This window comes from Mus pahari, chromosome 15 (genome assembly GCF_900095145.1).
Source record: "Mus pahari chromosome 15, PAHARI_EIJ_v1.1, whole genome shotgun sequence".
In the NCBI taxonomy this organism is placed as follows: Eukaryota; Metazoa; Chordata; class Mammalia; order Rodentia; family Muridae; genus Mus; species Mus pahari.
In genome coordinates this window covers 73,656,325-73,671,324 of record NC_034604.1, presented here as the reverse complement: position 1 = coordinate 73,671,324, position 15,000 = coordinate 73,656,325, and the positions used below count along the sequence as shown (strand labels likewise).

The following is a 15,000-nucleotide window of genomic DNA, read 5'->3' as shown; positions in this document are numbered from 1 at the left end:
AAAGAAGAAGAGGAGGAGGAGGAGGAGGAGCAGGAGGAGGAGGATCTTGTAGGAGCCAAGCAAACCAAAGAAGGCACTGATTCCCAGGGATGGCTTCATGTGACCATGAAAACCTTATCAGTGAACAGGGCACCTATAGTGTCCCAGGACAGAGCCATCTCAGTCGGGTAAAGCTGGGTATCTTCTCAAGGACATGTAGACACTCATTTGTATGTTATATATGACACATTTTAAAGTTAAAAAGTAGTAATAGAAATGCATGATGCTGTTCATCACAATTACTCACCCCGATAAGTATTTTAAAAGAGGGTTACACTCTGTCCTTTGACTTCTCGAATCTGTGAAGGGAATATAGAGCTCTGCCTCACTGACTTGGTAAGTGAGATACCAGCATCAGGAGGTGGTTTTTGGTTTGTATTTTTTTGTTTTGTTTTGTCACTGTGCACATATCCTTAAAGGACTGCCAAAGCATTGACTCCAGAGTAAATAGTAATTTTTACCAAGTAGGTGAATTCATAACTGCAAAATCTTTGAATAATTCAAAAAGACTCTAGGTATAGTTTGCAAGTTCTATTTAGTTAAACTAAACTGCTAACCAAATAACTGGCCTCAGATACCAGTTATGTGACTGGCACTGAGAACTGAGGTGAGTTGGTATAAACTGTTGAAGTAATTGTTGAAAATTGGTGGATGATTTGGTCAAACCATTTAAAACCGAAAGTTTTTTTGTATTGTTACCACTAAAATCAGATAAATGCATTCAGTGTACTCCGAGCACTCTGAGAACTCTAGTTGCCATTCCACACACTCGGCTTACATCCTGTATCACTAGCATTTTGAGTGTATGCTGGGGCGGAGGCTTCAGATCTTTAATAGCATTTCTTCCTTATACAGTAGATTTTCATTCAGGAACCTACCAGTCCTGTACTGCGGCATGTTAAAGCCTACTAATTCTGTCCTGGATTCTGCATGTTAACAAGATATTTAGGTCAACTCTGTTGTCAAAAATAAGTAATGTATCTGGTTAATGAACTGAGCTGTTGATTTGGAGGAGAAACCATACTTTACTGAGAGCAGACTCCACGAAGATTCTGTGCCAACCTGGAGCACCCTCTGCTGGCAAAGCCTTGCCATGCCATACACTCGGTTTTTGTGTTTCCCTAGTCTTAAAACTCGGGTGTGAAGAGGTGATGAGTGAAATACCAACAGGATCATGGGCTGAGTGTATTCAAAATGTAGACCTTGGATGAGAGTGAGAACTAACAATAGGATTTAGTCACCCCTTATCACCAATTTTAGAAAGAACATCACTTTCTAAAATGGTATAATATGATCCTAAGTAAGGTATGTTAGGAAGTGATGGGCTCCTCTTCACACCCAGTGCTAGATTGCAAAGTTCTGTGTATATATGAAGTAAAAATAAAAATTCCAGATAGATCTTTTGCCTATTTCCCTCATTTATTTTTGTTTTAAGCACAATTTTGATGCTTCACAGTTGAAATTTTTTAAATAATTTATAATTATTTAAAAATGTTAGGACAGCAACATGTTAAAACCATTGAATTTTATTTGCTGGCTTTTAACATTTTGATTGTATTTCAATAAAGGTTTTAATGTCAATAAGTGCTGCTAGCCAGCAATCAGCAGGACAAGGTGATCCCTCTTGAACATATAGAATCAGCACAAGCATTTCAGAAGCAGACCTGAGATTTGACACATGCATGGACACATGTGCTTGACTGCTGTGCTATTTTCTGGTATTACTGCAAATTATGAAGAATGTCTTGGTGAGTGGAATATGTCATAGTAAAGGCCAGAGCCACTGTGTGAACAGCAGCATTTTGAGAAGATGGTATCACAATGTTCTTTAAGGCAGTAGTGAATATGCCTGCAGATACCAGCAGGTTGTCTGTCCACTATGATGAAGCCATGTATGTCACAGTATGCATGGGTCTACATTAAGAAAGAGATGTGTGTGATCCACTTGAAAGCCTTTGTCTCCTGATTAGCTCCCCAAGTGTTGAAAGGAGCTTCCATCTTTTGTCTGGTACATGATAATTGTACTGGTACACGCATACATACACACACACATGCATTTTTTGCAGTGGATATACATGTTAAGACCAAAGTTGATGTTGAAAGTTGTTTCTCAATCATTTCTCCGCCTTTGTATTTTGAGACAAGTTCTCTGCAACCTGGAACACAGTGATTCTACTGCTCTGCTGGCCAACAAGTTCCAGTTTCTCCTGCCTCTTCCTTCTCAGCTGGGAAATTACACAAGTGTGCTGGCACACCCAGCTTTCACATGCATGCCAGAGACTGAATTCAGGTACTCACAGCTATACATAAACACCTTACTAACTGGTCAGACTCCTTTAGGCACCTACCATCTTCTTTTTAAAATGTAAATAACCAAGGGGGGGGAACATATTGTGTAATAAATTTAGTAAGCCAAGCAAGAACCCTAAATTCTAAGGAAAAAATAGTCAAAATTTATATGTAGATAAGAACATGTGTTATGAATTATTGTTTCACTGTAGACCTGAATGTCTCACATAAATACAGAGTTTATATTTTAAGGTAAATATACTATAATATTAGGCATTGTCACACTGTTACATACTTAGAGAGCTTCTAAAGCACAGATTATTGAGCCAATAGACAATAATGGCCCAAAGAAGCCCTTCTTATTTCGCAGATCACTGGGGCGGCAACAGTAATGGTCAGATATATCGTCATCGTGTGGCCAGCTGCATGGCTGCAAACAGTTAAGACTTAGTAGTTTATATCCCAAAATAAATAAGTAAACAAACTTGAAGTGGCAAAAAGCTACCTCATTTTATCATTGTTTGAAGTGGTAACTTCAAAAAATTCTGCTAATAATTTAAGCTCTGCGATAGGAAGTTATTGATGTAAGATTTGGGGATTAGATATAATGTACATCTTTATTTAAATACAATTACAGATCTTAACATTGCTTTTTTTTAAAAAAAATATTGGATTAAATGTGGTAGTACAGACTGAATTCTTTCAAAGATATTGAAATGAAATAATCCTTTTATAGGAATCCAGTTAGGTTCATAGCAGTGTTACATCAGTGTTGTTTTAAATCCAAATGAAAACACAATAGTTGGTCCACAAATAGCTGGTAAGAAGATATTAACACAGTTACTGTTTGCTTTTTATGCGTCTTGTCTAAAGATATCCTCATGTATGTGGAGTCTCAGGTGAATTAGGCATTTTATCAGGGGCTTTTGTCTCTATCAGGTAGCACTGTATTCACAAGGAAAACACAGGGTAATTTAAATTGTAGCTTTCTTCACCTTTTGTGATTCTGAAATCCTTGCATGTAAGGAATGAGTCCATGTAGACCTGAGAGGATTGGTGAAAGTGCTGTGATGGCTCCAGTTTGGAATCCACTGGTGATGTGAGCAACTGTTACTTGTACTTCAGAGCTGTGTTTCATGTACTTTTAAAAAAAAAATTCATGAGCGTAAGGTTTTGTAGCATACTGTCGTTGCTGTATTTTGGTGTGTACATTGATTTCTTAGGAACTTAGTTTGTGCAGGTACTTTTAACTTTGAGATGGATGGGAGTGGTGCTGTTCTATAGAGATAAGGTCCGATTCTCATTCATCCATGTGTTCATTAAAAAAAAAACAACAACAAACTGACTGATCTTTTCTTGATTAAGCAGGAGAACACCGTATTTACCCTTTATTGTTGGTATAAACCATTATTTTACTGAGAACCATTAGCTATTTAAAACTTGGTACATAAATTAAAGAGGAGCTAAATGGATTTGTGATCGTTGCCATTAGTAGCATTTTAGATTATACAGGCAATTATTGTGTTCATTATCCTAGAACAGCCCCTTTGCAGAGCCATTGTGGTTGTCTTAGGCATTATGCACAAATTTTCCCGTGGAGATTAAAATTTCCAGTAGCGTATTTAATTTTGTTATCACAGTTGTTTCAAATAAAACAAATATTATGACAAGTGGAAGAAAATTTGCTTTACTAATATAAGAACTTAGTAGTAAATGTTGGAGATTACTTCCTAGAGTATTTAATTTACCTTTTCTCATACAGTCATAATTCCTTCAAATGATTAATAATATATCTTAAGATTAAAAATATTTTACAATCATAGCAGAAAGTTCTGGATTGTTCAAGTGTTTAAGAAATTCTTTTGTAATACTGAAAGACACATCAAAGCTGAAGGTGACATTATAGAATCTGTGACTTTGTTGTTTTGGGGTTTTTTGTTTTTGTTTTTTGCAGTACTTTTTAAGTTTTAATCTTAGCTTTTAGATGAAATACTTTAAAAGGTTTTGCAGAAAAATTGAATATAGAAATATTATTGGTTGAAATATTTCAGTTTTTAAAACGAACTAGTATTAAAACCTTCTTTTCTTACTGCTACCCTTTCTTGGAATTAACCAAAGTCAGGGTTGCCATTCCAGTCAAGGAAGGGCAGAAAAGGCACCCTGAAATAACATAGGGATAACTGCCCACTGGTGGAGAGTGGATCTGACCTGCTGAGCCTGTCCTCAGAACTCTCCTCTCCCTGAAGGGAGTGCCAGAAGGCAGCACTCACTTGGCTTCACAGTTGAAATCCACTGGTCGGTAGTCAACTACATCTGTCATGGTCAATTAGAATGGTATTAATGTGGTGAATTATCTGCATATCCTGTGCATGGGCAACTTTTAGTGTTTCCAACCTCTATGTGTCATTTGTTTCTTGTAGGTTTTTTGCAACCTTTTGGTCTTTCACTGCTCTTATGCAGGGAGAAGTGTGAGACAGTGGTTATGCATTTTGCAAGACAGTAATTCTTTATTTTATTACAAAAAAAAGACCAACTCTGGAAGGCCAGATTAAATCATTCCTTTCACTTTTTAATGGGATTTGGATGAATAGAGTAAAATATGCACTTTGCATTCATTGATAGCATCTTTAGGTTGAGGTAATTGAGTCTTTTTTCCCTGACTGAATGAATAATGACTTCATCTGGTCCTCAGTGAGGCCTGAAACTTAGACCGCCTTTGTCACAGTAGAAGGATCTGGGCTTTGAAACATGCTCTACTTCCCTGGCTTAATTTTTCTTCATTTTAATCTAAAACCCTATTTTTCTCAATAATTCAAGCATAAAGTACGTAGTAGTGAAGTAGCGGAAATCGCATGGTATTTGTCCTCCTTGTGCTGCTTTTTAAATGGAGCTGATAAATCAGCCACTGAGGTCTGAGCTGCCTCATTCTCAGGAGGAAAGCAAGGCCAGGGACTTGTCAGGATTCTTGAATACTGATCCTTTCACACTGCTCTCTCTCCAGGGAAGTAGTCACTTTACTATTCTGGTGCAAGACCTGAAGATGGGAAGGGCTAAGCCGGGTTGGGGTTAGCCTCCCATGATTTAGTGGGCTCTGAGGCAGTCCATCTGCTGCTGAGAACTAGAGCACATGTGCTTGGGGGGGGAGCTTAAACCTGAGAGTTGTCAGTCTCCACAGAGACTGTTGACATGAGCTGCTATGTGCTATGCAGCATGCCATGACTGTCCCGTTTGTCACCATCAAAGTGAGGTGATGCTGTGTGAGTCCGACATGTAGTTATTGTTTGAGAGTTCTTGTTTAGGCCTCTTGCGTAGTCATAGCAGGGTCGGAAGCCCCTGAGTGAGAGAGAGCATGCTGCAGATGAGCTAGGCTCTGCTCTGCTCACTGCCCTCTGCAGCCTGGGACACTGGTGTGGGTGCAGTCTCCAGCTCTCCTGGGGACTAGTCAGTGCTGCTGGTTTCTGTAGCGCTTTCAAAGATCATGATGGATTTACCAACATAGTTCAGACACAAACCTGGACAGAAAAGAACACTGTTTGGATATTTCTCTTTCATAAGACTTGTAGTACTAGCATTCATTTGTTTTTCTTGGTAGACTCTTTCTTGCAGGTAAAAAGGAATTCTCATAATTAACTCATTTTCATAACCTTAGAGTCTAGCACACAGGTGTAGGAGGCATGTAATTACTTGTTTAATTAGTTTTCCTTACAATGAATTTAATGAACTTTCCGAGAAACTTGTTTTTCTTTCTTTCTTTATGGCTTCTCATGATCTCATAAGAGTTTGTGACAAATTTTAACCAAAACTAGATTTAAACTAAATTATGACCTATGGGAAAAAGCTAATTTTCTGAGTGGCTCAACTACATTTAAGAGCTAGTATTTTGTTTTATTTTTTAATTAACATTTGTCAGTTATTTTCTTCTCCCTGCCTCCCTTCCATCCCCCCTCCATTTTTCTCTCCTTTCTTCTCTCCCTGCCATAACCCCTTGCCCTGATTCCCTTTATATTTTAAAAAACTGCCAGATTCAGGGTGGCAAGGAGATGCTTAGCCTGATAGAATTCAGTCTGCTGTTCACACCGCCTGAGTCAGGTATACCAGTGGCCAATGGCCAGTGGCCATGACCTCATTCCAGTACTGTGTATGGGCCCAATAACCTAGCTCCTCTAACCACCATTACTCAATGGGTAGAGTTTGGTGCTGGGCCAGATGCAATGGCTCATTCCTGGTTTTTAATATTTTGGAGGTAGAGGAGAAGGATCAAAGTTAGGGGTCACCCTGTCTATGTAGGGAGTTCTAGGTCAAGCAGGGCTACATAACAAGATCCTGATTTTTTTTAAATAAATAATTAAAAAATATTTTTGAGGCTAGTCCCCAAAGTCACACATTTTCTCTGAAGAGTAGTAACTGGGTCCAAAGTGAATGCATAACAGTGAACACAGTGTGCCTGCTAGACTTGGAGTCATGTGACACTGTGCACAGCGTTGCCTACCTCCCTGCTAGACTTAGAGAGCTGTGCCATATGACACTGTGTACAGACACAGTGTTGTTTCCTTCTCAGAGCCCATCCAAGAAGCTGCTGAGAGGTCCTTATTGTACAGTAAGAAGCTGAGGCCGGCCTGGGCTGCAGCCTTCCGAGGTAGAGTCCAAGTCCAAGTGAGCAGGCTTCATTCAGCTCAGTAGCCTCGGCTGCTCATTGCCTTCTATTCTCCCTCTCCTGTCACTGCTTCTCTGTGTTAACCTCAAGCAGCATCCCTCCTGCCCACTCACAGAACTACACTTTGCTCTTCAGGGGTGACGTGGGAGAATCCACAGAAATTGCCAGAGCTCAAAATTGAAGTTGCACATTTCAGAACAGCCAGGTTGGATTCTCTTAACTTTTTAGGGCAAGGGCTGTTTGGGTATTAGTGCTCCCTGTTTCCAAAATCAAGGAGAAATGATTGCTTACTTTGGTGTAATTTTCCTTACATTTATTTGCTCACACTGGAGGAATCAGAAGTGTGGGACTTGCATAAATTAAGCAAGTTCCAATTCTAAACTGACCGCCATGGTTGATCTCTTTCTTTGTAAGTTTTTGCAGAAATTTGCAGAATGTCTGACACACACTGTCCTATAAGTGGGGGAGTCCGGATCTGAGTGGAGGGTATCCAGGGATACTTGAGAGTGACAGCAGGGATGATCTCACCTGCATGCTACAGAAGATGAACACTTTGCTCACAGAGTTGTTGTGATGCAGCCCTGCTTTTGTGATTCTTGGTCTTGTCCTGTTGGCATCTTCCTATCAGCACACAGCAGATGAAGCTGTGGGGGTTGGTTGGTCACTCTGGTCTACCCTTTACCATCACTTCTCCCTGAGAACTCGGTACAGGTTACAGTACAGTTTTAGAAATCCTACCTAAATCTAGGAGAGGCGTGGGAAGAGAAAAATCAAGAGTTTTGTGTTGAATTATTATAAAGACTATTAAAATCTTTTGTCTTCTCAAGTCATCATTTTTATGTATTCTGATCAGGACACTAGAGATGGGTGCCAACTTGAGCATGTATTAATGCTACATTTTTTTTTGTTTTTTGTTTTGTTTTTTTTTTTAGGTTGGTTTATTGGACCTCGAACTCAATCAGCTGACAAAGGCGCTATTTCTGGCTTTAGTTGTTCTTTCTGTTGTTATGGTAACCTTACAGGGATTTGCAGGCCCGTGGTACCGTAATCTTTTTCGGTTCCTCCTTCTCTTTTCCTACATCATTCCCATAAGGTATGTTTAAAATTAGAAGAACACAAATATCTCATTTCATAATGTATGATTTTGCTGAAATTGTTTTATCATAGTGTGAAAGAGGTTACCCAGCCAAAACTACAGAAGAAGGGGCTGGGAACCCAGATGAATAGAGCAAGTTATCTATAAGCGGAACATAATTAGTTTTGCTAGAGTTAGAGAAAAATACCACTTTTTGTGCTTTTAACAGTGTTGTCTCAACAGCTGGAAAATGCCTCTCGTTCAAACACAAATATGAATTCAGAAGAAAAAGTTAGCAAATTGCTGGTTGCTGTCTTATTTCCAGTGCTTGAGGGCCTATGTGCATTGTTGACATTTGAAATTATCTACTTTTAAAAGCCAGGGCTAGTAGTGTTCACCTGTAATCCTTAGCCACAGGCAGAAAAGCTAAAGCCTGGTACATATCAAGACCCTGTCTCAGGAAACAAACAAAAAGGAAGGTCCCCACTGTTTAAGGAGGATCTGCCAGATCGTTCAGATTAGAAGAGATGCTTACCAAGACAATCTTCAAAAGGAACTATTTTTCAAAATGATAAGCAGTGTAACTAGAGATTGGTGTGTAAGCAGTTAATATTCAGTATCTATTTAAAGACTCAAACAGCCTCAAAAATGGTATCTTTAGAAAGAGACCCTTAGTGTGTTTGTGTGCATTATGCTTACATGTATAAAAGACTGAGATTTTTCCTGAGTAAACCTGTGACTCATGAATGAAGCCTGGATCTAGACTAACTGTCATTTGTAATGTCAGTTAAGGTGACAAGGATCCAGGCAGCAAGGCTCCTGTATGCAGCTGTCATTGCTATTCCCACCACACTTACCATGTGCACAGTCCTCAGCTTTGGTACAGCCTCAAAGCCAGCCAGTTCTCCAGCTTTGTCTGTGGGAAGCCTTGCCTCATACATAGGCTGGGCTTGCCTTCTCTCACCTCCCCAGGAATAACTCAAGACTGTTTCCACGTTAAGCCCTTCACACCTAGATGTGCTGTCTACTACTGGTACTGACTGTTAGTTCTTTGTCATTCAGACATCACCCAAGTACACCCCCTAGGCCTGAGGAAGGTCCCACCAAGCCATCCCAAGGCACTTGCTGCCTGCCGTTGGCTGCCACTCTGTGTGGCTCTGTGCTGAGGCCTGTCTTCTTTGCTGGCCACTACTCTCCACCACCAAACTCCGTAAAGGGATACAGACTGTTTGAACAAGCACTTTTGTATCCAGTGCCAGAGCCAGGTGACACAGTGGGCAGGAAGGGCTCCTAGACATACTGCTTTGGAAAGTTACATATGTACAAACCGTCACAGATATCATGTGTGCTCATATTGAATACCATATGTGAGCTCAAGGACAGATGTATGTCCCCAAATAGTCTAACTGTGAAGTCACGTATCTGTTTTATTCAACAGTTATGACAGAGTTTACTCAGATATGCAGATTCTTCAAGAAGCTATTTGCTAATACACCTTCAGCCTGAGGATGCATGCATGGGCTTGCAGTGATCCTAGCCTCTGTGTCTTCTCACCATCCACTGCCTTCTGCCTATCATCCTCCTTCCCACTGTTTCCCTGACCTTATGTATATAATACCCACTCTCACTGGACATCAGCCAGTGTAGAAAGAAGAATGTGTCACCTGCTTAGGAACTCCAGCTTAGGCCAGTCTTACATTACTGCCCAGTTAGCTACTCCTGAACTAGGCGGCACAGGTCCCAGGCAGAGGCTAGGACTTCTCAGTGACTGGTAATAGAATTGCAGGCTCTTTCCTATGGAAAAATGATACCAACTTCTAGACTTGTTGATAGACACTGTGAAATATAATCTCTCAAGTTATATTAGGCTATCTATTTGTTTTTATCTGAGTTTAATGACAAAATATTTTTGGGCTTCTTCTGTAACTTACCTCCAGATTCTCATTGCACTTTATTTTTGCATGATGTAGTCAGTCATGAATGTTCCATGTGTGCTTAGAAAGTTTTCTATGTATTCTGTGGAGTGAGTTTTTGTACAAATGTCACTAGATGCGTCTTTTGGGTTTTTAAAATCATCTATTTGCTTCCTTTTAAGGGAACTCTCCCTAACTCTATAAGCAAACAATCTCTCATCATAATTATGGTTTTATTCATTTCCCATAGTGCATTTGTGTGTTTTAAAGCTATGTTATTAAATGTTTACCGGCTTAGAATTGCTGTTTTGTGTGAATGAGAAGGTTTTAGAAGTAGTGTGTGGCTGGGTGGTTCTGTTTTTCAGCCCTTTATGATCTTTACATTTATTACAGTTAAATCACTTGGCTGCATTTATTTTTACTTAATTTGTTCTCTGTCTATATTTTGTACCCTTTGAATGTTTTAAAGTCCTTTTTATCCTTGTATTTTTTTATATTCTGTTCTGTTATTCTTGTAGAAGAGTTACCCTGCACAAAATTAAAAAACAAAACAAAACAAACATTTCTTTGCTTTTCTTTAAAATGATTCAAGGACCTCAAAATATTTGGACTGTAGCACCCTCTGTCTCATGATTATATGCCTACACACACACACACACACAGTGGTATTTACTTGTACTTAGGCTTCTGTTCTACACATCTGGCTGTCATCCTTACTCATACTTGAGACTTGCATGTAACCTCTATGGCTTGACCTTTTCCATACCATTCTGGTAGTGCAAGGTTCTGTTAGTGAGTGGGTAGTGCAGGGCTCTCCCTTCCTCTGCCACAACACTCACTCACCTTCCTCTGTCTGCTTTGGTGCCTGTCATCACCCTGACCACAGCGGGATAATCAACACCTTACAAGCTTATCCCACTTATCCTTTAAGGTGTCTCCCACTTATCCAGGAAAGACAGAACGACATCCTGCTTATCCAGGACAGACAGAAGGATGGGCTCTGAACAATGCCAGTGTCATTTAGGGATTATGTTTGAAATAAGACTTTTTTTATTACTTATGTCCTTTTTTTGTTTTATTTATAATTGAAACAATTAAGAAGCAACTATAGATGGTGATGTAGGCCACAATCAATGCATCAGGCTCATTTGAACACTAGAAATGCACAAACGAATCAGTATCCTGCCACCTTCATGTCCTTTCTCCCTTTATTTTAGCTGACTGCTGGTCAGTTTGATGTTACCTGACCCAAGACTAGGGTCACCTGGGAAAGAGGACTCCAATTGAGAAAATGTCCTCATCAGATTGGCTTGTAGGCAGGTCTGTTGGGCATTTTCTTGATTAATGTGTGAGGGCTCAAACACTTGTGGATGGTACCACTCTGAGCAGGTGACCATGGACTGAATGATTAAACAAGCTAAGTGAGCCAGTTAGCAGTGTTTCTCCATGGACAGGGCTATAGTATCTACCTCCAGGTTCCTGTTTGAATTATTGCCCTGACTTCCCTCCTTGGTGGATTGTGATATGGACATATAAGCCAAATAAACAAAAGCCAAGTTGCTTTTGGCCATGGTGTTTATCAGAAAGCATACCAGGACATTTGTTGACTACAGCTGTGGCCAGGGTGGTGACAGGCACCAAAGCAGACAGAGGAAGGGACAGCCTAGGGAAGTACTGCCTGCCTGCCCTGCACTACCCACGGCCTGTTTTTCCATGCTTGCTTATGCATGGAACCTGCTTTTGTCTGCTAAAGGAATGGCATTTCCCCATCTTCTTGAAGGGATTATAAAGATTTTCTTTCTTGTGTTCTTCCTTTAGTTGATTTTTTTAAGCCTGTCTGCACAGAATGTTCTGTGATGTTACACTGAAGACTGCTTCTGTTTGAAAGTAGGAGAAAGGCTGAAGGAGCCTTTCTCCTTAGATCTGGGGCACTTCTATGAGATCTGGACTGGAGTTTATAGACTATCTCCATTGTCTCTGTCTTTAAGAAAATAACAACATAAATGTTCTTGCCCCACTTTTCTTTTATTCATTTAATAAAATTATCTTAACAAAATTATGCCTTAGTAGAATTGTTGGAGCTAAAGGTGATTTCTGTTGGTTTCATATTTGAATAGTAACTTGGATTTATAGTGAAAATGTAAAATACCTAATAAGAAATAAGTACAATGTCAATATATATAACTATATATAACCTTTCATGTCTTTAGAACTGGGAAAATGACCTAGTGGGTTAAGGAAGTGAATTAGGCATAGTACTACACACCTATAACCCCAGTGATGGACAGTAGAGAAAGGAAGACTCCTCAGGCTTGCTGGTCAGTCAGTTTTTCCAAAGTCACAAGCTCCAAGTTCAATGAGAAATGTTGTCTCAGAAAATACAATGGAAAGTAATGGAGGAAGACATTCAGTGTTGTCCCTTTCCCCCTACAAACACATATACACATGTGTGTGTACATGCAATGCACACATACACACACACTCTTACCTTTTCATATGTTTAGATAACCATATAAATATGAATATGCACTTATGCTTATCTTTGTGTATATATCTTTGTGCATACATACATGCATGAATCAGCATACACTCCTATTTTAGTCTCTATGGTCACTGAAGATACTTGCTAATAAAATAACATTGCCTACAATCTCTTATGCTCTAGTTTTTCAGTGAGTATGTTTAGCATGTTCAACTAGGTGTGCTGAGCCTGACCACACAATTTTGCAGCCTTCCTTTACTTTAAATTAACCATGAACATGCTCACTTTAACACAACGACCCTACCGATCTTTGCACACCTGGACCTGAGTTGTACCAACTTTCCTGAAGGAATAAGAGCCATAGAAGTACAGGAGGCATATTTAGAGAATTGTGGATCATCTTTAATGAAAACAAATTTGTTTTCCTATTGACAAGTTTCCATAAAATAAGGGTAACAATTTATTTAAGTGTTTAAATGTGCTTTTGGACTTTTAAATTATGTTATTTTGCAAAATATGCAAATCTAGGAAGTAATTTTTTCTCAAGTTTACAAAAGTTAAGTATTTTATTAAAATTACTCAGTACAATGAAATAATTTTTAAAATAATAATATAAATAATTTGATAAAATTTACACGGTGGTTTTTTATTTGTTTTGTGGGGTTGTTTTAGATCATAATTTAATTACAACATTTTTGTCATCCAAAGAGAAATATTATGTGATATAGCTTTTATTGTAATTCTAAAATGAGTATATGTCCCTTGGCATGTCCCCTGACAGGAAAATTTCCGCTGCATTGCTAACACAGCACCATACCCAGGGCCATGTGTTTGCTGTCCCTTGTCCGCTTTCTTAAGAGGCTTTAGAGTGCCCATTTTTAATTGATGACCCAAAACAAAGTTCTCAGTGCTGGCTCAGAGAGACTCTTGCTTCTGCGTAAGGCATACCTGATCAAGAGAGGCAAAAATGCTGTTAGACAAAGATAATTATATCCCTTCTGAGGCACCCTTAAGAACCTGTTTTTCAAGCAATGCCTTTCCTAGAGCACTGAAATGCAAGGGCTGTCTATGGATTGTGGAGACATAGTTTCTGTTCCATTTTGCCTATGTCACCATCAGAGCATGTGGGAGGCTCATCAGAGAAATTCCTAGAACCTGTGGACCGAAGACTGGATGGCAACATCTGCACCCTGAAGGCTGCCATCATAGGTGCCAGGTTGTATTGGTGCAGAGTTGTACTAGGGTTAACAGTGAACTCTTCCCAAAAGTAAGTTCTTAGCAGTTTCTGCCAGTTATTGTCAGTTCTGAATGGTTTTATGGCTGTTGGGTTTGTCTTCTTATCCAACAACTCTTGTACCTGAGAAGGGGTGAGTTCTCACATTGGAGTCAGTAGCAACTCTTGGACACTGAGTAGCTCTGATACAGTAGTAGATTCTGATACATCCACTCCCATCTGGGGTTTGAAGTGTCCTCAGACTTGTTTCAGTGGTATGTGTTAGCTCTTCTCATATCTGTGACCAGTACATGCATGCACATCCACAAAGAATGTTTATCTCATGTATGTATGTATCCGCATACACTATTTTAGTTTTTGTAGTCCTTTAAAATACTTGCTTAAAAAATAATGGTAATACCATCATTATTATATACCATCAGTATTATATGTTACAGCAACCTTTTGAGCATTAAACACTTGCTTTTACTATATTTGGAGTATTTTGGTTTTCTTTTTAATTTATAGTAATGCTGTATATTTATGGGATAAAGTAGAATGCTATATAGCATACACTACATGGGTGAATGTTTTTTGCATGGTTAACTTCTTGTTTTTCTCAAGAATGTTGCATCTATATTTGCTTATGAAAACATAATGTGTTTTCTTGCTTTGTTGATTTATACAGTTGAAACCATATTGATTACCACTTTACAACCTTGCATCTTATGTTTAACATCGCTTCATAAACTCATCCATCCTTATACCTTGCTATCCTTATTTATGACTGTACCACTGAACATTTGTCCAATATTCCATTGACAAACCTTGGGGTGTTCCAGTGTTACTCTACACATTGATCAATACGCGTGTGAGCATCTGGTATTGAAGTCTAGGAATGGAGTTGCTTGGCTCTGTACTTGTCTGTGACTTTGCTGTGTTTGCTAATATTGCCAGTATTTATCTGAGTGGTGGTGCCCAGTTAGCATACCATTATCAATATAGACCAGTGTGGTTCTCAGCCTTCCTAATGCTGTAAACCTTTAATACAGTTCCTCATGTTGTGGTGACCCCAACCATAAAATTGTTTTAGTTGCTGCTTCATAACTATAATTTTTCTATGGTAATGAATTGTAATTTCCTATGGTCTTAGGCTATCCCCTCGAAAGGGTCATTCGACCTTCCCTCTCACAAGGGTTGAGAACCAGTGATTTAGAATTTCTTTTCTTTTTTTTTTTCCAGATTCTTTTTTTCCCTCTCTTTATTTTTTTCTAGATATTTTCTTCATTTACATTTCAAATGCAATCCCAAAAGTCCCCTATACCCTCCCCCTGC

The 15,000-nt window shown here is 39.1% G+C and overlaps 1 protein-coding gene across 3 annotated transcripts in view; it reads left to right on the top strand.

Moving 5' to 3' along the window:
* Atp9b (ATPase phospholipid transporting 9B (putative)) overlaps positions 1-15,000 on the top strand; it is a 207,808-nt gene that overhangs the window by 118,914 nt on the left and 73,894 nt on the right. For all 3 annotated transcript variants that reach the window (XM_029546803.1, XM_021214520.2, XM_021214521.1), the window contains exon 12: positions 7,915-8,075. In XM_029546803.1, the coding sequence (XP_029402663.1) occupies positions 7,915-8,075 (161 nt within the window). The remainder of the gene's footprint in view (positions 1-7,914; positions 8,076-15,000) is intronic.